We start from the raw sequence: 26,956 nt of genomic DNA, 5'->3' as shown, positions 1-26,956 counted from the left end.
TAACAGTTGTTTATTTTTGTTTTATGGCAGGAAAATAAAGTATTCAAGCTTCGGGCCAAACACAACTGCGTCACGCAACTACAGCTGCATCACGCATCTGCGAAGCTGCGTCACGCAACTTGCCAAAATTGCGCCTCCTGACAAACAGTTGCGTCACGCATCTCAACAGCTGTGCCACGCAACTGTTCAAGGCATTCTATCCTTGACGCACAGTCGCGTCACGGAACTGTTCTTCCATGGAACAGTTGCGTCGAAGGTAAGGCAGAAGTTAACCTATCTTCAATCTATTCATGTTTGTGCTTTTTCTATGCATTTTCAGGGTCTAAGTACGTCGCATGGGAGATAAAATCAATTCTCAATTAACAAATAAAGTGTTAACACATGCCAAGAGGTAGATTAAAAGAGTTCAGAAGCGCTAGGGTTCGCGATGCTTCGAACAGTTGCGTCACGCAACTATTCACCCAGAACAGCTGCGTCACGCAACTGTTAACACAGGAACAGTTGCATCACGCAACTCCCTCCTGCGTGACGCGACTTCCGACGCACAAACAGCATACAATTTCAACAATTCATCCAAAATGCATCAACAAAAACAAGAAATTCAAATGCAAAGTTACTTACCTCGGTCTGGAAACTGCGCATCGTGCCGGTCTCGTGTCGAATCGGGAACTCGGTGCCCGGCAACGGGAGGAGCTGAAGCGGTCGTGTCCCGGGAGTCAGGGCATTACAGGCTAACCGGTACCCACTCACCCTCGAAAACCGGGATGTCCGGGATCGCCCCCAGAGTGTTCATCTCCGGTGTGTAGGCAGAAGCTGGGATCTCGGGAAGCTGAGACATTTTGGCTGAAGTTCAGAGTGTTTTGGGAAAGCTTAGAGTTTTGAAAAGTAAAAATGAAATGTTTAAGAAGCTTACTTATAGTAAGCAATGGGCCCAAACCCATTAACACACCTTTAAGTCCAGAAAAAAGGGGGCCCATTCACCACTTCAAGCCCACAACAGCCCATTAAAAGCCCATTTAAGCCCACGAGGACCCATTCAAGCAATTTGACGTCAGTGTGCGGTTCGTATACTTCAGCAATTTTGTCTACTCACTGCACAGGGGGCAGGAGCATCAAATTACCCTCAGGTAAGTTTTCTTTCAAACACTGCATCAGGAAAGGTATACCTGAGAATTCAGGCTTAAAATTTTTCTGGCCTAAAATTTTTGCTAAATTTTTGCAAAACTTTTAAACCAAATTTTGACAATAAACATTAAAGGTCTGCCTAAAAAGCTGATATTTTTGGTCCTAGGTCGGAATTCCGGACTGGGGGAAAAAGTATAATCTTTTGCCCTGATGCAAAATTTCAAACATTTATGATTATTAATGCATGGGGGCATGTGACGTCCTAACATTTTTTTAACAAAAGGCAAGATCTGTTTGTACACAGAAATTGCTCTTTTTCTCTTGAACAATTTTTCAGGCCAACCGGTGATGGTTTTTCGAAGTCGATAGGCCCCACCGAACAGTGATGGTATATTACGAAGCTGTTTGGATCGTTTTTCTCGATTAGTGATGGTGTATTGCGAAGCTAATCGAGTCAATCCTCTTACTGATTAGTGATGGTGTATTGCGAAGCTGATCAGGATAATTTCAATGACCAAGCAGTGATGGTTTCTCGAAGCCGATAAGGTATCACCAAACAGTGATGGTGTATTACGAAGCTGTTTGGACTCTCTTCCTGGTTAATGATGGTGAATTGCGTGACGAAATTGTTCATGTCCAAGATATAGTTATATGGCCCCGATTAGTTGCGTGACGAAACTGTTCGTATTTATGATTTTATTTCGCTTTTATTTTCTGGATTAATCTTGTATTTGAAATAAAACAACGGATGAATCTAAAGGTTTGTCCAAAGTCATGAACAGCTGCGTCACGCAACTATGAGATCCGTCACGCAACTGTTCTTCCATAGAATAGCTGCGTGACGCGACTGTTCTAGGGTTCCAGGAATAATTTTTATACTTTTTAAAAATAATAATTCTGTGCAATCAAAGAAATATTCAACTATTTTTATAATTCAAGAAACAACCAATTATGGGCAGGTTGCGGTTTAATTAAGCGCATTAATTTACTATTATGCATGATTTCGAGCTTATTAGGGTTTCTTGGATTTAAATTGGGTAGAATGTATTTTTAGATTTGGTTTGTGGCCCGCCTTTAACCATAAGGCAAGAGCGGGTCTTTTGTTTATTTGATTTGACTGCTATGGGTTGAATGGTTGATGTGGTTTGAATGATTATGAATGTAATGAATGAAGTTATTTGAGACGATTAAATAATTTTCCACATAAGAACTCGGTTCGACTTATTCGGGTTGGGTTTGTGTAAATAAATTGGCTTTTCTAATTAAAATAAATTAGAAATTGTAGGTTAAAAGAGGCCGATTCTCCAGGCATCGGTTTCAAACGGACCGACGTACCTAATCCCCTTACCCAGAATCGCACTTGGTGTGCCTGACTAGTCTTTTAAAATAATTGGCCTTAAATAAAATTGGGTTAAATGAAGTCACTTTTAATTGGAAACGGCCCCATTATTGAAAAAATGGGTGGCGACTCAAATATTTTATAAGATCGATTTATCGGTATTTCGTGCAATAAAAGGTTTTGTCACTACTTGTTAAAAATAAAGATCACCCTTTTCCAAATCAAAAATAAATAGAGCGTTTTTCAGGTCGCTCGGGAGCGGTGCGAAAACAGATCCAATAACTTCCTTTCTAGAGTGTCTTTTGGGGCATTAATAGAGCTCAACAAAAAAACACAAAAAAATAAGAGAACTAAAAGTAGTAGCAATGATGTTCCATTGGGCGTGTCATAATTGTTACTGTAAAAACAATTAAGATTGTCTCATAGCTTGAGCATGTCAGGTACTGAAGTCTACTAAATGTATAAATAAACGATGCTATCTGATCTCCTAATCAAAGGTTTGCAAAGTGTTTGGCTCCATGATAAAGCACTTCACTGATTGCTAAAGTTAAATATATAGTGTAGAAAATAAAAATTGCAAGAAGGCTATGTAGAAAATTAATATTGTTTTGAAATTAAAAATGATTGTATTGATGAGGATCGCAATTATAAAAGAAAAATTAATAGTACTTCGAAAAGAAAATACAATGAATTGAAAAGAAATTGAAAATGCTTAAAATTTTACTGTAGTTGAATTGACCTTTGAGTTCGATTGATTAATTGTTAGAGTCGATTGTTAGAGCCTTTTCTTCATGTCTGAACTTGTCAGGAATGAGACTCCAGGCCCAAGGCTTTATCTGGTTTATTCTAGAAGAAGCAAAGCCAATGAGAGGAGCAGGTTTGGCAATCAAGAAAGGGGAGAGACACGTCACACAATTAATTAGCCTTTGTTAATATTTATAGAGCTTCTTTTGGATAGTGGGGTATCTTTTGTAATGAGTATCTTTTTGGGCAAATTAATCTGCACAGGCTTTAGCCTGGGGTTGATTTATCAGCCAACTATCCTTTATTTCCTTATCAATAGTTTTGTTCCTTCCTTCCTTATTGATTGTAATTTTCAGATTTAGCAGTAATACAAGTATGTTCTCTCCTAATTCTACACATCCATTCTTCTATGTTATTTGATTTCTGGATTGAATTATTTACAATGTTCATTTCTCTATCACTGGTCTGACCTGCTGGATTCATAAATGCCCAAAACCAGAATGGATAACAGAACTAATTCCTTAGAGAAGAACGTTGCCACAATTGATGAATCCCTCTCTTCCCTTAAACTTGAAAACCAATGTCAGTTCAATGAAAACCAACGCCAATTTACTGAACTCCATAATGGTTTCAATGAGTTGAAATCAATCCTCCTAAAAGCAAATATCCACAAGAACCCATGACCACAGATAGCTCCGAACCAATTTTGCCACACAACATAACCCAACAAACCCCATATCACAATCACCTAACTCATCCCTCCACCAATCTTCATCGGACAAACCAAACCCATTTGACAACAGCCAATTTATTATTAAGAAACTAGATATGCGTACCTTTTACGACCTTGACCCAATTGGTTGGGTAGCCCACGTAGAGCAATACTTTGAACTCCACCAAATCCTATCTCATCTCCAAGTGTCCTTAACTCCCGTTTGTATGGAAGGACATCCTCTCCATTGGCTGAGATGGTTTCATCAACAAAATCCTAATATGGATTGGGCTTAATTAAAGCAGGAGCTCACCCAAAGTTATGGTGGCAATTTATCGGTTAACCCTTATGAATATTTGGCCATGACTAAACAAATAGGATCTATTTCAAAATGCATCAACGAATTTATTTCGCGTGCGGCACAAGCACCGGACCTATCAAATCGGCAGCTTCTGGGATATTTTTTTGAGTGGGTTGAAAGACAAAGTCAGGGTTAGTTTTTGTTCCTCTAACATAGTTGATCTTTATAAAGCTATGAGAATCGCAAAAGAGATAGACGCAAGATTGTTTAGTCCATGCAACACCGCTCCTCCCATCACATGGTTTCCAGCAAGCCATTTTATTCTAATAGATCTGGGCTTGGCCTAAGAACCATCTCCCTAATCTCTATCTAGACCTAGGCCTTAACCCAATCTCCTACCCAACCCAACACCGACACCCACACCACAATCTAAAACCACACTCCAGAATACCTAAATTGCCCTCTGCCCCTTCTAGCTCCACTGACCCACTTGTCTACTGAACCCACACGAAATCGCGGTGTGAGACACTACTCCTATAAAGACTATCAGGTTTTAAGGGCTTAGGGATTATGCTTCCGCTGTAAACAGCCCTATTCACCATTACATGAGTGCCCAAATAAATCATTTAAGCCCATCATCGCCGGAGAAGATGAGATCGTATTTGATGAAGATAGTCAATTCCTAAAACTTGATGGCGATCACCCTACTATTATGCCGTTGGAGATGGATGAAGCCCATTTTTTCCAACTCGATCTGCCCTTATTTTCGGTGGGTGGCATATCTCAGCCAAAGACCATGAAATTCTCTAGGTTGTTGGCCGAACAGTCTGTTGTTATCATGGTTGACAGCAACGCCAGCCATAATTTTTTCTCTTCGCAATTGGTGGAGGTGCTCAAACTAACTGTTGAATGGACTCCTACTTTCTTTGTCCAATTGGTAGACGACAATAAGTTGAAATCATTCGATGTCTGCGTAAATTGCAGTTTAACTTGAGTAAGATGCTGATCACTGGAGACTTCTATGTCTTTCCTCTTAGAGGAGTTGATATCATCCTAGGAGTTGCATGGCTCAAAACTTTGGGTGAAGCAAGCTCACAATGCATATTCAACATTTAGATAAGGAATTGCTACTCACTAGGGACCCATCTCTAATTAAACAACCAATTTGCAGCAGGCGTGTTTTGAAAATTAAGGATACTGTATTTTCTAATTTGCTAAGGGTATTATCTATAGATTCCTCCCTAACTTTCCAATCCGTATTAGTATTATCGTCACAACAACATGAGCTCCAGGAGAGTCGCTCTCAATTTCAAGATGTCTTCTCTGAGATATCATTCCTCCCACCTTATATGTCAGCTGATCATCAAATAATCCTCCACCCGGCCAAGGCCCAGTTTTTATAAAGCCATATCTGTATGGACATCACTAGAAGAATGAGATTGAAAACTGGTTTAGGATATGCTTAATGCCAGCATAATTAAACCCAGCTCAAGTCCTTACTCTAGTCCTGTTTTACTAGTTAAGAAAAAGGACGGCAGTTGGCGATTCTATGTTGATTACCGACAACTCAATTGGGTCACCATTCTTCATAAATACCTTATCCCTGTGATACAAGAGCTTCTGGATGAATTGCATGGAGCGAAGTATTTTTCTAAGCTTGATCTGAAATCGGGTTTCTTCCAAATTCAGGTGGCAGAGTCTATTATAGAGAAAACAGCCTTTAGAACCCACTCAGGCCATTACGGATTTTTGGTAATGCCTTTCGGCCGTACTAAGGCTCTTGCTACTTTTAAGTTGTCATGAACGACATCTTCCGGCCACAATTGTGAAGTTTGTACTTGTTTTTCTCGATTACATACTTCTGTACAGTAGAGACCGGTCATCACATATGCATCATTTAACAATGGTCTTACAGCTCGTACGAGACAATTCATTACATCTCAATAGCAAGAAGTGTTCTTTTAGCCACACGACATTAGAGTACCTTGGCCATGTAATTTTGGCTAAGGAAATGTCCATGTATCCCACCAAAATAAGCAACATTCTTCAATGGCTAACACCAATTTCAGTGAAAGGGGTTAGAGGATTCCATGGGTTAACGAGATATTATAAGCATTTTATTGCCACCTATGAGCAGGTTGCACGCCCATTGATAGCACTACTAAAAAAGGATGTTCAAGGCACCTTCGTGTGGACTCCAGTGGCACAATTTACATTTGAAATCTTAAAATCGACAATTATTTTCTCTTCAGTATTAGCAATGCCTGATTTCTCAAAGGAATCTGTGGTAGAAATGGATGCTTCAAAGTTGGGAATGGGGCAGTGTTGATGTAGCAAGCTAGGCCAATAACTTTCTTTAGCAAGGCTATTGGTGATCTAGCCTTAGCTAGGTCTGCCTATGAGAATGAATTAGTCTTAGCCATTTATCATTGGAGATAGTATCTACTAGGTAAAAAATTCATTGTGAGGACCAATCAGCTGAGCCTATGTCACCTGCTTCATTAAGTGGTATTTACTCTCGCTCAACAGTATAGTTCTGTGAAAATTATGGGATATGACTTCATAATTGAATATAAAGCAGGAAGACAAACCGGGTAGTAGACGCTCTATCTCGTTGCAACGAATTTGAGCTTTAGGTTATCTCAAGGCCTTAATGGATGGATTAGGATGAGATCCAACAAGACGTCTTACAAGACCCGCAGTTGTCAAAAATCATTTCGGACCTGTCAACCAATCTATCACCCACCAACATTATTCACTCATCCATGGTCACCTCTTTTATAAGGGCAAGTTGGTGCTCCCTCCTTCTTCGAAATGGATATCTAAACTAGTCGCTGAATTTCACACTACTTTAGTTGGCCACCATTCGTGAGCCTTCAGAACTTATAAGCAGATTGCTGCAAATTTCTATTGGTCCAATATGATTTCTACCATCCAAAAATTTATTGTTGCTTGTCTCATATGCCAAACGCATAAGTATGAAGCAAAGTCCCCAGCCAAGTTACTGTAGCCTTTTCTAATTCCATAGTGAATTTAGGAGGATATTTCCTTAGATTTCATCTTTGGGTTGCCCAAATCGAAGGTAGCAGATTGTATTTTAGTCATTATGGATAGGCTATAAATATGCCCACTTCATTGCCTTACGACACCCATTCATGGCTTTTAAGGTGGCAGAGTTGTTTGCTAAGGATATAGCCTGCTTACATAGGATTCCCAAAACAATTGTAAGTGATCGCAACCCTATGTTCTTAAGCCATTTCTAGACCGAGCTCTTCAAACTCCTAGGCACCACTCTTTCCTTCAGCTCCTTCTATTACCCTTAGAGTGACGGACAAATCAAACTCACAAATCGAAGCCTAGAATCCTACCTTTGTTGCTTCTCAATCAAGCAACTTAAAACTTGGTCCAAATGGCTTGGTTGGCTATATTTTGGTATAACACCAATTTCCAGGGGCCAATGAAGAAAACAACCTCTTAAGTTATTTATAGTAGACCTCCACTAGTACTTCATCACTTTCTTCTCAGTGAGACCATGTGGAAGCCTCATCTCAACATCTGCAAAATAAAGTTGAAGTCTTGTGACAGCTTTGCCATAATCTCATTAGAGCACAGTAGTTGATGACCAAGTACGCTAACAAGCACAGGTGGGACATTCAGTATCGGCAAAATTCTACAGCAAATCGCATCAATGCCAAAATGGCAGCTCGCTTCTTTGGCCATTTGAAATAGTTGAAAAGATTAGAGTTGTGGCCTACAAGCTCAATTTGTCATCGTCATCCAAAATTCATCTCATTTTCCATGTGTCTCAATTAAAGAAAACAGTGGGTGACCATCCAGACGTTGTACAGTTGCCTGACACAATGGATGTTCATGAAGAGCCCCTACTCGAGCCCATTAAAGCCTGTCAATGGAGAATTTTACATCAAGACAGCCAGCCAATTCCTCAAGTCCTAGTGCAGTGGCAGGGCTAAGCTGAAGAAAATGCTACTTAGGTTAATGAGTCAAATATGCAAGCTTAATTTCCTCAATTTTGCCTTGGGGACAAGGCAATTCTTTCAAGAGGTGGTAACATTAGGAGTGAGATTCCAGGTTATCTGGTTTATTTTAGGAGAAGCAAAGCCAATGAAAGGAGCAGGTTTGGCAATCAAGAAAGGGGAGAGACACGTCACACAGTTAGTTAGCCTTTGTTAATATTTATAGAGCTTCTTTTGGATAGTGGGGTATCTTTTGTAATGAGTATCTTTTTGGGCAGAATTATTCCGCACGGGCTTTGGCTTGAGGGTTGATTTATCAGCCAACTATCCTTTATTTCCTTGTCAATAGTTTGTTCCTTCCTTCCTTATTGATTGTAATTTTCAGATTTAGCAGTAATAAGAGTATGTTCTCTCCTAATTCTACACATCCATTCTTCTATGTTATTTGATTTCTGGATTGAATTATTTACAATATTCACTTCTCTATCAGAACTTGACTTTTATTGTAACATCCCTTCCCGGTCCACCCGTTAACCCGAATGAACCGAGCCAAGACGCTACAATCTGGTTGAACTTATATCCTGTCATGCTGATATCATCCTGTATGCTAAATATGAATATAAAACACTCCCAATTAAACTTCAAACTTTTAATATCTCCAACTAATCATCATAACACAACAACACTTTATGTATATAGTCATAACTGTATAAATCCTATAGCATTTAATATCCAGCAATTAATTGCATTCATGATCTATATCAAGTCTTCATGACCTAATCATACCAACTATAGTAAAATATTTCAGTCATTTCATAAGTATTATTCTTATCTCCAACTACTTACACCAAAATAATTACCTGCTTCACTTATATTTACAATCACATAGCTCTAACAAATGTAATAATTATACATGCCATAAATCTTAATACATGCCATAATTCTTAATTATATAACTCTCAATCTAAACCCGAATTAGTCACTTCTGCTTTGATAGTACTCTTCAAGTCTTCAAGTAGCAACCACGATCTTCAACCTACGCGTGATAAAAATCGACGCGCTGAGTATAAAACTCAGTGGTGCTCATAATTCACATACTTAACAAAGTGTGATGTCAACTTACTTAAACTACAAATTTCATAAAAGCATTGAAAATCTTAGAATCATTGAATTTCAACATAAATGTATCTTTATAGTGAAGAATAAACTTCTAATTCTAACATAATAATTGAGTTCTAATTATCTCATAACTCCTTTACATGAACCTTTGATCACACATATCATGATACTATCATGATCTTACCTGCTATTCATTATGCTGTATGAATGAAATCAATAAACATGTAAGAATACATAACAGTATATGTTCATTGTCTTACTTGCTATTCATTATGCTGTATGACTTATGCACTTTTAGTTACATCATATAAGTTATGATTAATAACATCTCATGACTGTATGGCTCCTTAAAGATTCAATAAATAAACTTGTAAGCATATATCGCATTATACTTTCATGATCTTACCTGATGTTCTTTATGCTGTATGAATTCTGCAACTTTGATTAAAACTCAGTGAATATCATAATGAATAAAGAAACATATAAGCACATACATATGTAGAAATAAACATGTACTCACAGATGGAATGTAAGCACACATATCATGATACTTTCAGTTTACCTTGATGATCTTTCTTGCTGTTTAGTATACTGTATGATTCATGCAATGTTATGTCAAGATATCTGTATGGCTCCATAAGGTTATAGTGAAACCGAAGTGATAAGAAAAATTGTATGAAACTGGATGAAACTGTATGCTTGGCTGCTATGGCCTATATAATCATATCCACTCAACGGCCTGTAGCCGGAGTACCAAACTGTATGGGGCGCAGATCTGCTATTCTATGTCGCGACATAGCCTTATCTACATGGTTTCTACCTAACCTCAATGGAGCATATTAATGGTATGTCAATAGATAAAACAAATGCATAGTAACTGTGTCATAATTTGCATGCTTGTGTCATGAAATTAACTGCTTCATCATTTCATAAAATTTACTGCTTACCTGTATGCTAATAGCCTCGCCAAGCGGGCAACTTGTGTCATATTAGTTTCACACCATTTGCATGCTTGCATTTTGTGTTTATACATGTGTTCATGTTGTCTTTTTGCTTTAAAATGATTGAAGACATACAAGTTGAGAAAAGGAATACAATTGCATTGCATTCATAACTTCATACACCATAGTGTTTACCTCATTTCACATCATTTGCATGCTTGCATGTTGTTTTGATACATGTTCTAATGTTGTCTTTTTGTTTTAAAATGATTGGAGGCATATAAGTTGAGCAAAGGAATACAATTGCATTGAAAATGAAGTCCAAAAGAGCATCAGAACACAATTCGCGAGCGCGCCATGCAAAGTCGCGAGCGCGAGAAGTGCAAATGAGAGTCAGAGAGTTTCCAGACACAATTCGCGAGCGCGCAAATGAAATTCGCGAGCGCGCGATGTGTTTTCCAGCCTGCGCAGTCTGTACTCTTTTGGTCATATCTCTCAATATATAACTCCGATTTGGGTGATTCAAAAATCCATGTAAAGCTAACACATAGAGGAACAAATAACTCTTCTATGACACTTCATAATTCCATCATTAAATAGGGTCAAAATCAAGGTGAAGTTACTAGTAAATTTTCCAGCAAAACCTGTTTCAGCATGAACTCAATCTCTACTTCATTTATTCATTTCATCTCATGCTTTTTCACCATTTTCAGTCTTCTCACTCAACATTAAGCAACATATCATCTCATTTTCAACACATCCCACAAATTATCATGTAAGGAAATGAATTAAACTAAAAGAGATAGCACACCTTCACTCCAAAAAGCTTAAGCTCTTCTTTTTAGCTTCCTTTTTCTTCTACCTTTGAGCTCACCTCTCCTATACATGAGAATTCTTATGAATACTCTAAAAATATCACCAAATGATTCAAGTATGAAATTCAAGAAGGTTTACTTACTTGGATAGAATAGAAGTTGAATTAATGCTTGAATCCCATTAAAATCTTCACTACCATTAAAAGTGATGGAGAAAGGAAAGCATGAGAGGAAAAGTAGAGGAAGAAGATGAAGATAAGGATGAAGAAATGAAATGAAATGGAACTCACGGGTACATCTCCAAAATATCATGGATTTTTCTGTGAAAATTACCAAATGGTACCTCAAGTGTCAAAATGGTACAACTTAATACCTCAACTTTATACTTTCGTGCAAGCAAGTCCTAATCCTTATACTTTGATCTTTTTGTTTCCTTCAAGTAAGTCCACTTCTTTTCCTTATTGCAATTACATCTCATTCTAGCCCACTCTAGACTCTAATGGATCGAACCGGGTTTTGGATCAGCCCGACTCGACTCTAAGTAACGACTCGATTCAATAGAAAAATGGGACGTTACATTTATAGAGTATCAGGTGATTACCAAAGTATTGCAGCCTCAACCATTTAGTTGTACAACTACTTAGGTAAACAATTCTTGATCGTGAAGATCATACAAAAAGCTTTGGATCTCTTCTTGTAACAACCTCTAAATTAATTAAGAAACGACCTCTAATATTTAGAGGCCAAACTAATTGGCTCAAGCTTAAAGTAATTGTGAATCCATACCTTAAGCCCATAGCCCACCAAAACTGTAATATGGTATAAATAGAAATATTATTAGTTTTGGTACACGTTATCATTAAGTTGGGAGCTATCAAATATATATATATATATATATATATATATATATATATATATATATATATATATATATATATATATATATATATATATATTCTTATTAGGATTGATTCAATAGAAAGATCCTATAGTGTGTATTTTGGAAATTTCTCGGAAAAAATCGTCCTATCTTACTCCGATTCCTTGTAAAACATATTCAGTCTATTGGATATTAGTCATCCTAATTTGAAGCAGGCTTAAAAGATGAACCTGGTAACTAAGGAACTGTGAGCATAAAACCTCCATAAAATCAAATGAGGGTTAACCTGAAATTACGTGTTGTTGTAATATCACTCTAAAATAAGCTTTGTCATTCCGGCACCCCCGCTTTAAAACTTAAATATATTGTCGATCTAGATTTAAAATTCACTTAGGATTTGCAATATAATAACATAAAAGTAGCCCCACCAAACCAACTTGAGTTAACCCAACCTCCTAAAATTTATGAAATGGACGGTTTTGATCTTAAAAAATAAAATTTTTAATCTCGTTTGCAGCTCTAGCTCCATCAAGTACCAACAAATGCCAAAATAATAATAATAATAATAATCACTTGATAAATCATTCGATAAAAACTACAAAATACACAAATATAAAACACCCGTCATTATATCCAGAAACAAAATTCTCCATTTAATACTATAAATAATTAGATAATTACCCATTAAAGAAAAGAGGAAAAAAAATTAAATATATTATCAAACAAGAAAATGAAATGCAGAGGAAGCAATTGCATGACTATGAAAAAGAAAACTACTGGCAATGAGTCATAGATGGGGAGAAAGAGAGTCAGAAAAAAAAAAAGAAAAAAAACCCAAATAGCCAAAAACATACTTCTGACCTCACAAATAAAATAAAAAGTTAAAACAACTCACAAGTTAAAATAGACCTGGGTGGGATTGATCGAAGCTCAAATATAGAAAGGAAAAGGACAATTATTCAAAGAAAAATTGTTATTGGCCAACTGCTATACAACTCACAAGTTCATTTACTACTATTGTGTGTTAAGTTTGGCAGAGACAATAATATCAAAGAGAGAAGGGAAACGTGGAAGAAGAAACCCAAATTTGATACAGAGGAGATTATCGAGGGAACAAGGAAGAAAAGGAGCTGATGGAGTTGCAAAGGAAATTAGGGATTTTGTTTTTCAAGATCAAAATGATGCATTTCTTAAATTTTGAAAACTTGGGTTAAATTAACCCTAGTTAATTTAGCGGGTCTCATTTTTATATTATTATATTATAAATCTAAAGTGAATTTTAAATCTAAGTTGATAATATATCTAAATTTTAAAATTAAAATATTTTAGAATGATATTGCAATAACACGCAAATTTGATTGTATTTTTGTAAGTTAAGCTATCAAATGATATGATATGCCTAAAGAGTGAATCTCATTGAGTAAATTACTGATTTGCTCTTTGATACAACAAATTAGTCAATTCCTGCTATTTTAAAAACATATTAATTAATTTGTAAAATTTAAAAGTATTTAAGTCTTCTATCTAATTTGAAATTATTTTAATTATAAATTATAACAGAAAGGGAAAAACTGTCCTTACATATCAAGAAAACTCTAAATTCTCTCAAATTCCAAATGAATTTCATAAAACTGACCTAATTAAAAAAAAAATCAAAGGAATTAGATTTGTGCTGCACAAACACACATTCCTTATGGCTTGCTCCTAAAAGAATTCCCAAATCTGTTTCAAATTTTAGCACAAAATCTCCTTGATGAAATTGCACACAAGATTACCTTGATTTTTGAGACGCCCCTCCAATACTATCACAGAATTGATGTTACAACAACAGCATAATACAAATAAAGAAGTTGCCTTATTGTGAATGATCATAATAATACCCTTCTTTATACATTTTTCTCTATCTATAAAGCAAATGCAAATAATCATTCAAAACCACATCACTCGACCATGACAAATGGTGACGAGCTCATGTCCGTACTGTAAAATGATTCCTCAGCTCCACCATAGTAATTATCTTCTTTCTTCTCTTCATCCCACTTGAGAACTTCCCTTATGTACTTAAATGCCTCATCAATGGTCACACGGTCTCTAGCCCTAGCTTGCCACACAAAGAGCTTCCGACCTGTGAGGGAAGCATAGAGATCTTTGAACTTCATCGCAACATAGTAGTATGCCTGGTGAGCGAGTGTTTGATTGTTGTTATGAGGCCGCACTGGACTGAAATCATCGAACCATTCACAAGCACTTAGATGCACCCGATTAACCTTCTCTTCAAAAAGATCATATTTGTTAAGTACCAAGACAAATGGAGTATCCTTAAAACAAGGGTGCTTGATCATAGTCTCAAACAGCTCTTTGCTTTGCATCATCTTATTCTGAAGAAGTGATCCACTGCCGCTATTCTCAGGTGCTAGCCACATCTGATCATAGTCACTGAGGGATACACAGAACACCACCGCACGCACATCTTCAAACATTTCCACCCATTTGCACCCCTCATTCATCCCTTTCGCATTTACCCTAATAAGTTGATATCTGAAAACAGTGCACATCAAGTAATCAAATATTAGTCTTTGTATTCAGGGAAAAAAAAGGGAAAAAGAAACTGTGGTAGTTTTCCAGTCTTCCCAACTCGAGTGTTTACGCAACATCATATCTGAACAGGATTTTTATTTAATGAGCTAAAGTGGTTATTATGTGTGATTAGAAAGAATTACTTTGTCAGAGGTGGGGGAGCTTCTATATTATCCGTGTATGTTTCGGACATTGGGCTGCGATCATCAAGAGAAAATTCTATGAAAGCCAAACCGTTCCCTTGGGTAACCCCTTCTGCATAGAGAATATCACGTTCCGAAGGTTCATATTCATTGCTTGAGACCTCAACAGCCTGAAAGAAAGAAGAAGCATCATATACCAGTCAGTATCAATCTCAATTGAATTTAAGTAGGTTCAGGCCCAATCAGAAAAGTATCACAGGGATATTGAAATAGAAAACAAAATAAGAAAAATTGGTTATTAGAAAAGCTTTGTTGAAATTATCAATTGCGGAATAAAATTGCTAAAAGTAATCAACATCATTTCTCTGAATGAGATAAGTAGGAAAAATGTGATGAAAATACCCGACTCAAGAAATACTCGGCAACATCCGGAAGGAAGTGAAGCTCGTCTTTTCTTTTATATGTTTCCTGTATAGCAGGATCCTTCCACACCTCTTCAACCAATGGAGCATATTCACGTGTTGCTGCAGGGAAAAATGCATCCAAATCCCCGGTGGCTATAATGTCTAACAGCCAGTCAGAGAAATGTTTCAGTCTTGGGTTGATGGAATAGATACACTGATTGGTTTCGCTAGAGTCAACTTCTCCATCTGAAGCAAAATTAAAATTATCAATACATGTTAAAGCCACCATAACAATTTCATTACTTTTTCTCTACACTGAATCGGTGCCAGTATCACAAGGATAATGAGATGCATATTTATCAAATGTGCATACACTTTTTACAGGGACATTAGTCAAGTCATGAACACACTGGACTTGAAAGAAATAACTAGTACATAAGATCATAATAACAAACTCCAAATACTGCACTCGAGCTACAATATTACAAAGAAGATCGCTGGTAGAGCAGTTCAACCAAAAGCAAGGTGCATAGAAGTGCCAAAATATAAACAATGACAATTGAACATAGTTCACGACAAATACACACACGCACAAAAAAAATAAAATAAAATAAAATCAGAAAAGGCCCTAAGTCTAGTCTGAAAGCCACTCATGGAAAAATAGTAATCCTCCTCATCATTGAAGATGATCTTCTTTCTTTCATCAGAGTTAAGGTCCTTGGGTTCTTCAATGATTGATCTCTATACTTTCTCTTTCACAATTCAGCTATTAAGCTTTTTCTATGAAAAAATAGCATTTCTTACCATGTGTTACATACAAAAGAAGTTAAGTTTCTGCCTATGTAATCTTCAAATAATGGAAGAAAAAACACAGCTCTAAACTTCAATTATATTCTACCCATAGTTAGTAAAGGTACAAAAGGGTCTTTGACCCTAGGCACGTACACACCTGAGTGAGTTGAGGTGCAAAAAAATAAATAATAATAATAGTTTTTAAAAAAATTCAAATGGTTTTAATTCTTAAACCAAATCAACACTATTATAAAAAACTTAAGATATCAGCTAGTAACCAAATTAACTCCTGATATTTATAACATATTGAAACATTTAACTCTATTTGAAAGAAAAAAGTGAAAAAGGTCAATAAGCTTTTAAGCATCAATCTAATGTTAAGATTCTGACAACCAAGAAAAGAACACAAAGCACAGACTCGACAAAAAAACAAAGTTGCTTTTTGCTTTTTTCTTTTTTGAGGGGAAGCGCCTTTAAACTTTATGGCATGATCAATTCATCTATCCATTTGCATGAATTTTCAATTCTATCCCATTTAAGAGTTTGTTTCAATTTTATTATACAGCTTTGACAATAATTGCAATTCTATTTTAAGTATTTAAAGCATGTGTCATTGCAGATGCAGTATGTACTTGTACACATTGACAGACTAATTTATCAAACATGAAAATGATGTCGTTTTTGGGCTAATGTTTTTGAAAGTCAAAGGAAGCTTAGTTTTGAAATAAGACAAATGCAAAAGTTTTGTTCTTCTAAAAATGACCTTGCAAGAAGCGAGACTGTCAAGATAGAGTGTGAAGGAGGGATTTCGACAGCGCAACTATTCCAGCATCAAATCTCGATCTTTTTAGATGCCGACAACCCAAACACTTCTTCACACCCGCCCTCAACCTTTTATCAATCATAAATCGTCAAGAAATTCCAAGAAAGGAAGTCAATGTAATAATTTTTTAGAAATGAAACTGAATCCCACGGCTGCCACATGGATCTCCAGCTCCAACCCATTGAAATTGTTTTCCCTATCTCGAAACACCCATAAACATCTTCTGCACCCTTAAATTTTATCATAATGTTGAGAATCACAAGAATCAAAAGAGTGAAGGAAATAGTTTTGCAGCACCCGAATAGCCCTCTTGCTGTTTCTCGCTATGGGTGAAACCCCCAATGATGCCAGCTTGTTAAGCACTTATCATCAACCCCCTCGAAAAAAGGCAGCTTAATGTCTGCAAAGAAGAATCAGCTAAAGAACAATTTCATTTTCAATGTTCGGATACTCAAACCTCAATTTTCAAATACAAGAAAAAACAATGAAAAGGAAGATTGGATCAGAAAAATTAGTGTAAAAAGGAGAGCTCAGATTAAGAGTTTCTCATAAACACAAGGTTGAAGTAAAACAATGATAAGAATAGGAGAAGATTGCTGTTTATGGTGTCAAGGAGAATCTTTATTAAATTGATCCAAATGGTGTAGCTTTAAGGGTGATTTCATTTAACAAATCATTGTTGTTTTATTAATTCTAGCAGTTTTGTTTCAACTAGCGAGTGTAGGCCATCCATATTAACATACTTACAGCATGTTATTGTGATGCAGAACCAAAAAGAACAAACACAATCATGGAACGAATCCCTAAAGAAGAGAGAAACTAATTCTCAATTGTATTATTCTCAAATAATGTTCATATTAAAGTCTGATTGTAACGTAAATAACTTGGCCTATTTGTAGTGTTTGAAAACCTTAGGAATATTAGGATTAGGAATCCTAATCTAATTAGGAATACACTATCACAAATCCCTACAATTCCTACTTTCTATAGTTATATATTGTTTCCTAAAACAAGAACTCCTGAAATCCCTAGGAATAGGATTTGCATCATACCACATACACAAGGGATTGTGCTCAGGGAATGAGGACAGAATTGCAACGAATGTAATGTCAAAGTCACAGGACAAGATTGAAGTGAATTCTTAAACTACATACGATTGAGAACTTGAGCAAATTTCAGGAAAGATGAGGTGATATAGGCCCAGCTTTATTGTTTATGTAAATACAGGGGACAATAAAAAGAAACCAAAAGCAACGCAGATAAGGGAAGTATAGAGAAAGATTTTCTTTCAGCATTATACTAGAATTGTTTTGAGTGGAAAACAGGTTTTCGTGGGTTTTTTTTTTTTTTTTCGGCGGCGCAGGGGTGGGGGGGCGAAGACATGGATTCTAGAAACAGAAGTACCACACCGAGCAGCTCAAGTTCTGATTGTTTGGTGAGAGTTTAATGAGTTCCCATCAGCAGCAATGGTATTTCTAATGATTTCCCAGCAGCATGTGAATACAAATTCAAGTAGATAGCAAGTTCCAAGTCTGGTGATGGTGGCCATTCGTGGTAGGAGAGCCAATCAAAGGTGAAAAAATAGGAGGATCTTTTGTGGGCCCTGTTCATGGAAGAAGGAATGCATTTAGGCACTAAGGAATTGCTTGTGAGGGGTAGCCCATCTTTCTCCAGTAGAGGCAGTAGAGCCAATTTGACTGCGCATTGCACCTCAAACATGCCTTTAGGTAAATATATCTACCTATATTCATCAAATGCACTTGCATAGGAAAATTGTTTCCCATTCATGAATTTGGTTGTGTGTGCATAAACAAAGTTTTGATTACTTAGATAACAAGACACTAAAAGTTCAAGCACTTGTGTTGTTGTTATCCCATTTATGACATCTGCAGTATAAGCAGCTAGAGAATTCGTATTAGCAGTGGCTACCAAAAACACGCCATTTGCAACAACTGACTGAATTCCAGAATTTACACTATTTTGGGTTACTTGAAAGGAAATGACAAAATTGAAAAAGGGACTTCTCGAAGAAATGAAGAAGAAAGTATTATCGCAAACAGATTAGCTCAAAGTAATGAAGAAGAAAGTATTATCACAGACAGATTAGAGAATCAGAGACGTGCAATCTGATTTTGGGAAATAAAAATCAGGTGCTCTTCATAAAAGACATGATGACCAACTAGGTTCCATGTCCAAGACCAAATTGATGAAACAAGAAAATATCATTTTTAAAACCACAGTTCTCTAGTTTTAAAATATGTCACACCAAAATGTGAACATATGGGCAAACAAGAGCAACAAACACAACAGAATCACAGCTGGCTGGCCTTAACAGCCATATGCTAGAGCAACCAACCTAAAAACACAACATAATTGGAGCCTTATACACAAAATGAGCTTATACCAACTTTCAACTTAAGGCAGCAACAGATTACTCAATAAATGAACAAGTGAAGAATCATACACCACCCAAGTTTATACCAAATTTCAAATATTAAGGAAGCACTTGACCACCCAATAAATGAAAGTACATCAACGATTTTAGTGCAGGAAAAAATGAATAAAACGAAAACTTTACCTGCCCCCAAGCTTTGATCTTGGTAACCTAACTCCCTTATCCTAGACATTGCCTCCTCTTCAAAGCGTTCCCGTCCATCAAGCAAAATGCTAAGATATCTGTACATATTACTCTGGATCATCAGCTTGATATCCTGCAGCTCTTCTCCAGTAAACTTATTTCCATACAAAAATTTGGCCTGTGGAGTGATACAAGGATTTCAGCATACTTATAAAAAGAGAGAAATATCTATTGAACAAGTTGCATCAGCAAAATATGTTCTGAAATCTGTTTAGTGATAGCTTATCAAATTGAGACTGAGTTTTAATTTAAATCATTTCACATTTGTGTTGCTTAAACATTGCAGAAGCTGCACACTGAAATGCTCTTTTACATTTGGCACTCTGTCAAAGGTATTTTTGCTTTTATCTATCTTTTTGACTGTTAGGCCATCAGAGTCGCCCAACACTGGCCCAAAAATAAGGCATACCATTTGGACATTTTCGTTATATTCATCTAGACTATTCTTTTGCAGCCCAAAAACAAGTTATTGGGCAAATTTATTAGAGATGTCAATAGCATTATCCAGCGTGAAACTGTGACTTTAGTGATTTATTTTGGTCAATTGGGTACAAATTTTCTTACTTTCTTGGCCAATTAAGGCTTCTTAACAGTAAAATAATATATATATTGCTGATAAGAAAAAGAATTCTTAGTTTACTATTTCTAAATCTTTTAAATTTTTAAATGATTTATCAACAATAATATTACAATTTAAAAAAAAAAAAAAAAAAGACAATTCTCTGATAACAAATCCTAGCCACCACCATCTCAATATCACCCAAGCTTCTATTGATGATGATGAATAAAGCAGGGGACTGACAAGGACCATGGCCCCCTACCTCTAAAAATTTTTTTTTTTTTTAAGTATATATTTCGAATAAGTTGATGCAATAACACAATATTCACTAAAAGCCATTGAAAAGGTGGGGCCTCCTAATGTAATTCGAGTTGTTACAGACAAAGCAGCAAATTACAAAGTTGCTTGGAAAGAGGTACAAAAGGTACACGTACATATATTTTGATCTCCTTGAGTTGTTCACACCCTTATTCTTATTTTAAAAGATTTGCAAAAGAATTTGAGTGGCTAAGCAATACATATAGGAGAGTAGAAAAAATTGTGAAAGTACTACTCCTTGAATCATTCTCGTGCATTGGCTATTTTTAGAGAATATTCCAAATTACAGCTTCTTAAAGTGGCAAAAACCAGACTTGCTTCACATTAATTTTGTTGAAGGGACTTATTGATTGTAGAGAAGCTTTGGCAACTGCTGTTGTGCTTAAATCTTGGAAAGACTTAGTGAAGCAAGAGATAACCGTGTGCTTTAGTTGTGGAAACTATTATAAGTGATTGGGAAGAGGTGTAGAATATGGTCACAAATTACAAAACCATTTATTTACTAATCAAATTTTGTGATGCTTAAGGGCCAAAATCAGGTGAGATTCACGAAAAGATGGATAAGATGGTTTAATGAATGAAAACAAGCATTTTGATGATCATGCAAGGATGGAGGAAATTGTGGTCGGTAGATGGGAGAAGATGTCAATTTCTTTGCATTGTCTTGCCTTTGCACTTGCTCCTAGATTTTATGATCCTAGATATCTTGTATTACCAGCACCAGAGGGAACAATTAGGAAGCCTCCAAATGAAGATACAGAAGTGATCTTTGGTGTCACGGAAGCATTTAATGGGATAACTGATGATAGTGGAGAAAGTGAGGATGAAGCAAGATTGCAACATAAGCAATTTGCCATTTTTAACTCACGTAAGGCCTATATGCTATGGCTGCGGCTCAAACTGATGCAACGACTATGGTTCTATTGATTGGTGGTCCACTATGGTTCAGAAACTCCAAAATTAGCAAGAGTTGCAAGGAAAGTTTTATCTTAACCGATTACTAGATCTTCAGCTGAATGTAATTGGAGCACATATTCTTATAATCACAATGTAAAAAGGAACAGGTTGAGTGCATGGGTTTGCATTCACTCAAATATTCGCCTCTTATCCCGCTTCACTGAAAGTTATAAGAATGGGCCTTTCGACAAACGCGACATCGATCCTAAAGAGACCATCATTGATGATTCTATCATGAGTTACAGAAACTGAGAAGGAAATCAATAAATGGTGATTATGCAGACAGCATATGGGACTTTACAGAAAAAGATGAAGATGCAGCATCGTTGGATGTTTTCAACCCTACTTCAACAGTAAACATGGCTTCTTCTAGTTCTAGTGTTGGCTGATTTTAACAAAATCAAATATATAGATTTGCAACAAGGCCAAATAAAGGATTGATCCCTAGATTCTAGCTTTACTTTAGAATAAAAAACTAAGATATTATAATCTTAGAAGTTTTTGAATTATGGAAGTGTTTTGTGAATCTGTCATTTTATGACTATGTTTCAATTTTCGTTGAGACTACTTCAATAAATTTTCTGTTTATAATTTCTGGTGAAAATATTTTTCTTAATTCGTATTAGTAAGCTCTATATCTATTGGTTATGCACTTATAGTTCATAATTTTTTTCTTAATTAATATATAGTTTGAAGTTTATGCATAGCGAACCAGTCCTAAGCGAATTTTGTTCCTAAAAATATGAATAAAGCTACCCCCAGTACCGCTTACTGAGTGAAGTCCCATATTGCATACCCATACCACATAAAGATACCAAATTTTACCACGATCCAAGTAACACCAGCCCAACCTCATTGCATTGTTCCAGAAAAAGTGGAATGAGGTTGGCTTTTAGCATATAAAACAATATTGACTTGAATATAAAAATAGAGTCAAATAATAAAAAAAACATTATCAACGTGTTTAGGAATATATAATAAATGAAAGATGTTACGAAGTAAATGTTAATTTTTATAAAAAATAACAAAATTCTTAAACGTCCTGAATTTTAAAATTTTTTAAATTACTTTTTAAGTTTATTAGTACTCCATTTATATTTCCTTTATTACCTATTAATAATGATAGTAGAGTGTAAAATTTTGATCAGATTTATGTTTTACATAGACATTAGTCAATTTTTTTATAAACCGTTGAAAAGCAAATTCATGTTGAGTAGACCAATATGGTCCAATACAGTCCAAAATCATTATACCGCAACCAATATCGGTAACATTTCCAGTAATTTTATTTAAGGCCTAGAGAAATATCTTGGATTTATTACATAGAGACAGAAATGTTGAGAAGATGTTACCCATAAGATCAAAGCCAGATTTGATGGAGTGGCAAATTAAGATAAAAGTTCTCTGTCAGCTCAATATATCAAGACCTTTGAAAACCATTAATTTAAGTTGATTCATAATGGTAATATTGTTTTGGGGGGTAAAGCAAGGTAACAATGGTAGTCCATAGAGTTGGTATCATCAATAATATAAGTTTACTCAATGAATATTTTGTATATGATCTAGATGAGATAGTCAAATCAAAATAAAAATAAATAAATAAATAAAAGAAGAAGAAGAAGAAGGAGAGAGAGAGAGAGAGAGAGAGAAACCATACCTGCTTGAAGATAGTGCTAGTTCCAGAGCCTTGAAGACCGAGCAGAAGAAGTTTCTGCGCTTTTTTCTGCTCTAGATAATTTGGAACAGTAGTATAATTACTAGCCTCATCCCTCTGTCCATGTGGTTGACCATGGGGCACGGGCAAAGAGAAAAGTGCACAAACAAACCGTGTTGATGCCTGTCTAGCAAAGAGCAAATCCACAATGTTTCATGAAGGAATGATGATAAAATAATGACTCTGTTCAATTTCTTATGACTTCTACGGTATATACCTTCTCCCAAATGTTTCCCCGGATATTATTTTGACCTTCCTCTTCATAACGCCCATCATCATAGACCCAAAAATGGGTATCACGTGGGCATTGTACATTTGCTAGCTGAAAAAATAAAGAAACAAGGTTATCAGTTTCCATTAGCTATAAAACAGAGTGACTAAAATACAAATCATGCAGAGGGTACAAATTGTGACAACATGATCACTTATTATAGAGAACCAACTGAAGGAACATAATCAAGCTATATGAGTACCAAGTATGTACGAAGAATATTAATATCAAAATGGAGTTGTTGCAAAGCATTGCCACATTGTCTCCATGATGATGATCAACTACAAACACACAAGACATAATTGTCACACCATATAATGTCCACTAGACACATCTGGCAGCGATCTAAAGTTAAAAGTTTCATGATAATGATATATCTGCCAAGATATTTTTTACATTGTCCAAACACAAATATTTGAGAGTCAAAGGAGGAAGAATCTATGAATCTGCAATGGCTCAAAGTTTTGCTGTGCACTTATAGCACAGAGTTAATGCAGCACCTATTTACGGTATTTTGGATCATTTTAAGTACACAGAATTATAGGAAAAACCTGATCATTCACATGCGGCTGGCCTAGAAGGTAGCTCCCAACAGAAATAAATAAAAACAAGGGCAGGGCCTAATCCTCTATTTCAATGCAACTTAATGGGCATTCTCAGTTACAGAGATGGCCATTTTTCTAACACTGATCATAGGATTCACCATAGAAAAGGCACTGCACCAGCCTAATTCCAACCTAATGAACAAATTAGGCGAGTAACGAAGCCTAAACTAGCCCAACATTAGGTAAACTCATTTGCATGTATTGCAACTTTATCCATGTCAAATAGCTAACAAGCACCACAATCATCATTTTCAAGGAAAGAAACTTCTAGAAATTTTATCCTAATCTGGTAGTAAGAGGATGGTAGAGTAATAGTGGAAAATGTAAGACATTCTCATCATCCATTTTCCTAAAATAAATGAATGATCACATATTTTTACGGTATGTCTTTTTTTTTTTTTTTTTCTCCTATTAGTAATAAGAGTTTAAAACAGTTACATATCTCTCTCAGCAGTGTCTTTGCTACTCGAGCTAATGCTAATAGCAGTTGATAGTATAACTAATGGACAACACGAGGAACAATCCCATTTATTGAACCACCAGTTTGAAATTGGATATGAAAATAGACTTGGAAAGATCATCATCCTATCAATTTGTGGTTGACTGTTTAACTATAATTGTGCAACTAAAATAAGTTGTAGGTGAATGGAAGGGCGAAACAAAGCCTAAATGACTCAACATACATTGTGTGAATAACAGCAAACCTTAACATAGAAAACAACAAGGAGTATTGAATGCTAGCAAACAAGTCTTAGAATCAATCAATAAGCAAACAGGCAAAGAAGTAAAACTTGAACAACTTCGTAGTCGTAATTCCATTTCTATGGCAACAAACTAAATGTTGACGTTTGCAACATATGGAAGAATTAGAAATAATTAGACTTAATACTCTATTGAAAGCAGCAGACTTACTTTTAGTACCCTCAGTTCAAGTTTGGTAATTTCCCGGCCATTAATATAAACTTCAGTGTTCCCATTACTTGCATCAGGAGAGAGTTTCCCTGTGAAATTCAAGTTTGAACTAATGGTCCTGTCAGGTTTGTCCCCCTCCTGTAAAATCGGCAAGTTGAGGACGCTTTAAAGCACTTGATAATGATTACTAATCCAAAGAAATTTATAAAGTTCTAACTACTGAAGTAAGATAATGCTAACAGAAGCAATTTACCTTCCCCCACAGACCAGATTCCTTATCATACCAATATCTACCTGGCTTCAGTTTTCGTGGAGGTAATGGACAAGCAAGCAGTTCTGCCATCTCTTCTGGCTTGAGAGGGAATCCATTAACAATGAGTTGCTCTGGTCGAAGTTGATTAGCAGAGCATTCTTTTTCTGCTTTCATTATCTGCTTAACTTCCAAAGGACTGAGCAATCTAGATAATACCCTGGAATGCTTACCCAACTTGAACCGCTTTGATTCATCAATTGGTTGACCTATGCAAGTGACACATTTACGTCCTTCAGGCATTGATCCCATAGCTCTGAGCACACAATTACTACAATACTTAGCATCACAAACAAGGCATGACTCCTTAGTTTCCCACTTCCCTTTGCCACACCTGTAACATACTCTACTCCTTTTCTTCTTCTTTCCTTTCGAAACCCCAACATAATCGGGATAAAATGGCTTCTCCAAATCAACAATATTTTTGCTCTCATACCTTTCAACGGTATTAAAAGTAACAACAGGTACCCTCTTTACTTCATTAGCACTAACTTGCTGTTGTCTTGAAGGAATATGAACTGAACCTGGGGAAGCAGAAGCTGAAGCAGAAGAAAAATCAGGGTTTTGCAAGACAGACACTACAGACTCTGAGCTTACTGATAATCTTGGAGTTTGTGTAGGCGGCGAATCTGTAACACCAGCAGCTATACAAGATACGGGCAAAGGTACTGGTTCAATTACAGGAGGAACTTGATTTGAAGTCGATCTTTGGGAGTGGGAAAGTGGTTCGGCAGTTGGGATTGATTGCTGACTCACATCCAGAGGTTCAACTTTAGGAACTTTGTAAGGAACTGGTGGACCTTCATATTCTATAGCTATTGAGTAATCAAGTTTTGCATCATCTTCAGGAATTGAAGCTCCAGGAGGAAGCATCTTCCTCATCAATTCTCTCCAGCCTTCTCCCTCACTTTGCTCCATTTTTCTTACAAGAATAACAACTAAAACTACAACCAACCTTCTTCAACTACATAAATAGATTTGTGTAGTCATATACTTTGAAAGCCTTCGAATTTGAACAGAAATATGTCAAAACCTCACCCGATCAAGACTTCAACCCAAATTCAACTAAGAAATTTGCCAAATTCAACTCTTACAAAAGCCTAGCATTACTTTTCGCTAAAACGCATAAAATGTCGAATCAAACGACAGTCGATATCAAATATTATATTTTTTTTACCTTTTTTTTTTCTTGAAGCTTTGCAGTCATGGAAAGGGCAATTTTGTACTAGTCCAAGTGTTGAAATTGGAATAATCAAAGGGTAAAAAACAAAACGAAAAACCCTAAGACTTGTTCAAACCAAACCCGTTATTCATTCTCAACTAAGAAATCCAAAACCATTAAACAATGATTAACAAAGAAACAGAAAGTTAGTACATCTTTTCTGTAAAAATTTCCACTTTCTCCTGAGAGAAAGCAGAGACCTAAAGAGAAAGATAAAGCTTGGAGAGATCTGTTGAAAGGGACAAAATAAAAGAAAGAAAGATATAGCTTTAGAAAATAAAGGAAGAACAGCAATTACTACTACTTTACGTTTGAGCTTTCCCTTCTCAATGCTTTGATGAACTAAAGCTTTAAGCTATAGGAGAGAACTAATGAAAGACTGACAAAGAAAAAGAGAGATGATATTGATTGAAGTGAGAAGCAGAGATGATGTTTGATATTTTTGTAATTGGCTCTGCAGTGCAGGCGCGTGATTACACGTAATAAGACAAGGGAAACAAACAGGATTAGGGTTGACCAAGATTTTCTATTTCTAGATTTAAATTCAGTTATTGATAATTGACACTCACAATTTAGGTTAAAGGCCGAAGATAGTCAAGCAAATTTATTCTTTTTTGACACTTTTTAGCTTTTCACAACTGGTAGAGAAAATGGTTCTACTATCTGGATTCTAAATTTTTCTTTTTTCCTCTAATTCATTTTGTGTAATTAAAATACTCATAATTTTTTAAATATCTGGACGATGTCTGTAAGAATTCTTT

At 36.0% G+C, this 26,956-nt stretch overlaps 1 protein-coding gene across 1 annotated transcript; it reads right to left on the bottom strand.

Annotated features, from left to right (window-relative positions):
- Window positions 1-13,726: 13,726 nt before the first annotated feature.
- XLG3 (extra-large GTP-binding protein 3) lies at window positions 13,727-26,608 on the bottom strand. The gene is made up of 8 exons (XM_012225659.4): window positions 24,917-26,608; window positions 24,664-24,801; window positions 23,093-23,197; window positions 22,819-22,998; window positions 19,268-19,445; window positions 15,073-15,320; window positions 14,671-14,840; window positions 13,727-14,488 (listed from the first exon to the last, which is right to left on the bottom strand). Exons 1-8 carry the CDS (start codon window positions 25,889-25,891, stop codon window positions 13,891-13,893), a joined length of 2,592 nt encoding a protein of 863 aa, XP_012081049.1. The 5' UTR covers window positions 25,892-26,608; the 3' UTR covers window positions 13,727-13,890.
- Window positions 26,609-26,956: the final 348 nt, after the last annotated feature.

This window comes from Jatropha curcas, chromosome 11 (assembly GCF_041381405.1).
Source record: "Jatropha curcas cultivar XTBG-Jc1 chromosome 11, XTBG_Jcur_1.0, whole genome shotgun sequence".
Classification (NCBI taxonomy): Eukaryota; Viridiplantae; Streptophyta; class Magnoliopsida; order Malpighiales; family Euphorbiaceae; genus Jatropha; species Jatropha curcas.
This window is presented reverse-complemented; position numbering and strand designations above follow the sequence as displayed.